The sequence below is a fragment of the Micropterus dolomieu genome, unplaced genomic scaffold (genome assembly GCF_021292245.1).
Source record: "Micropterus dolomieu isolate WLL.071019.BEF.003 ecotype Adirondacks unplaced genomic scaffold, ASM2129224v1 contig_1887, whole genome shotgun sequence".
NCBI lineage: Eukaryota > Metazoa > Chordata > Actinopteri > Centrarchiformes > Centrarchidae > Micropterus > Micropterus dolomieu.
Genome location: NW_025730877.1, coordinates 1 through 1157, shown reverse-complemented (window position 1 = coordinate 1157; position 1157 = coordinate 1). Strand labels below are relative to the sequence as shown.

General features: G+C 40.5%; 1 protein-coding gene across 1 annotated transcript; it reads right to left on the bottom strand.

Moving 5' to 3' along the window:
• Nucleotides 1-230: 230 nt before the first annotated feature.
• LOC123964343 (cingulin-like) lies at nt 231-1150 on the bottom strand (the record flags this gene model as incomplete). Its single annotated transcript, XM_046041377.1, is given in 1 exon segment — nt 231-1150. A coding segment is annotated over 1 exon segment (911 nt), but the record flags the coding sequence as incomplete, so codon positions are not given.
• Between the last annotated feature and the right edge of the window lie 7 nt (nt 1151-1157).

Below are 1157 nucleotides of genomic sequence, written 5' to 3'. Positions count from 1 at the left end.
GCATTAGCACATCCTCATTGTTTTGTTTCAACCTGTCCACCTTGTATTTTACGCCTTCACTTATCTTCACATTTTGCTGTAGAAGTTTTGCTCTCAGAGTTTCTATGGATTTCATTTTACTCATCAGTTGATCTTCTCTTATTTTCAGCTCTTCCCTTTCTCTGTCCATTATGTCCTTTTCATTCAAAAGCATTTCTCTCCCTTTGTCATTGTCAGTCTTCATTTTCGTGAGTTGTTCTCGCTCTCCACTCATGCTGTTTGTGGCTGATTCCACCTCTTCTACTTTCTTGTTGAGGTCCTTCCTCAAAAGTTCCAGTTCTTCTCTTTCTGCCAGTACACTGTTCTTACTGGTCTCCAGTTCTTGTGTTTGTCTTTTGATGTCGTCTTCCTTGAGCTCTTGCTCTTTTTGTCTGAAGGTAATCATGTTCATGACATTTTCGAGTTCATCTCGTTCTCTCCGAACCCGAAGAGTCAGATTTTTCACGTGGGTTTTCTCTCTGTTTATCTCGTCAAACAGACTGACTGCATTTTCCTTCTTCTTTTGCAGCTCAGTCTTTGTGATTTCCAACTTGTCTCTTGCCACTTTTATGTCTTGTTTCTCTTGTTCTAATACGTCAGTTTGTCTCTGGATGTCAGACCTCATCTGGTCCAAGTGCAATTTCTCTTTGTTCAACAGCTCAGTCATTCTGTTCAGATCCTCTCTGTCTTGCTTCAGCTCTGCCTTCAGCTTTTCAAGATCCGCCGTTCCCAACAAAGCCTCTTGTTTCGTTCGATTTTCCATATCTTGTCTCTGGATGACAATTTCGGCCAAAACACTCTTCAAACCTTTCTTTTCAGTCTCGATTGCCTTAGCGTAACGTGGCATATATTCTTTCTTTTCACACAAATCCCAATGCTTTTGCTCCAATACAGTCAATAGTTTCAGAATGTCGTCATTGTTTTGCTCCAGTCTGGCCATTTTGTCTCTCATGTCTTCACTCATCCTTTCACTCAGGTGTTGAAGTTTTGCCCTCAGAGATTCTATTGATTTCATTTTATTCAAGAGTTGTTCTTTTCTTATTTTCAGCTCTGACCGATCTCTTTCTAGTCTGTCCTTTTCATTCAAAAGTATTTCCCTGTCCCTCTCAGTACTGATCTTCATCTGACTGAGTTGTCCT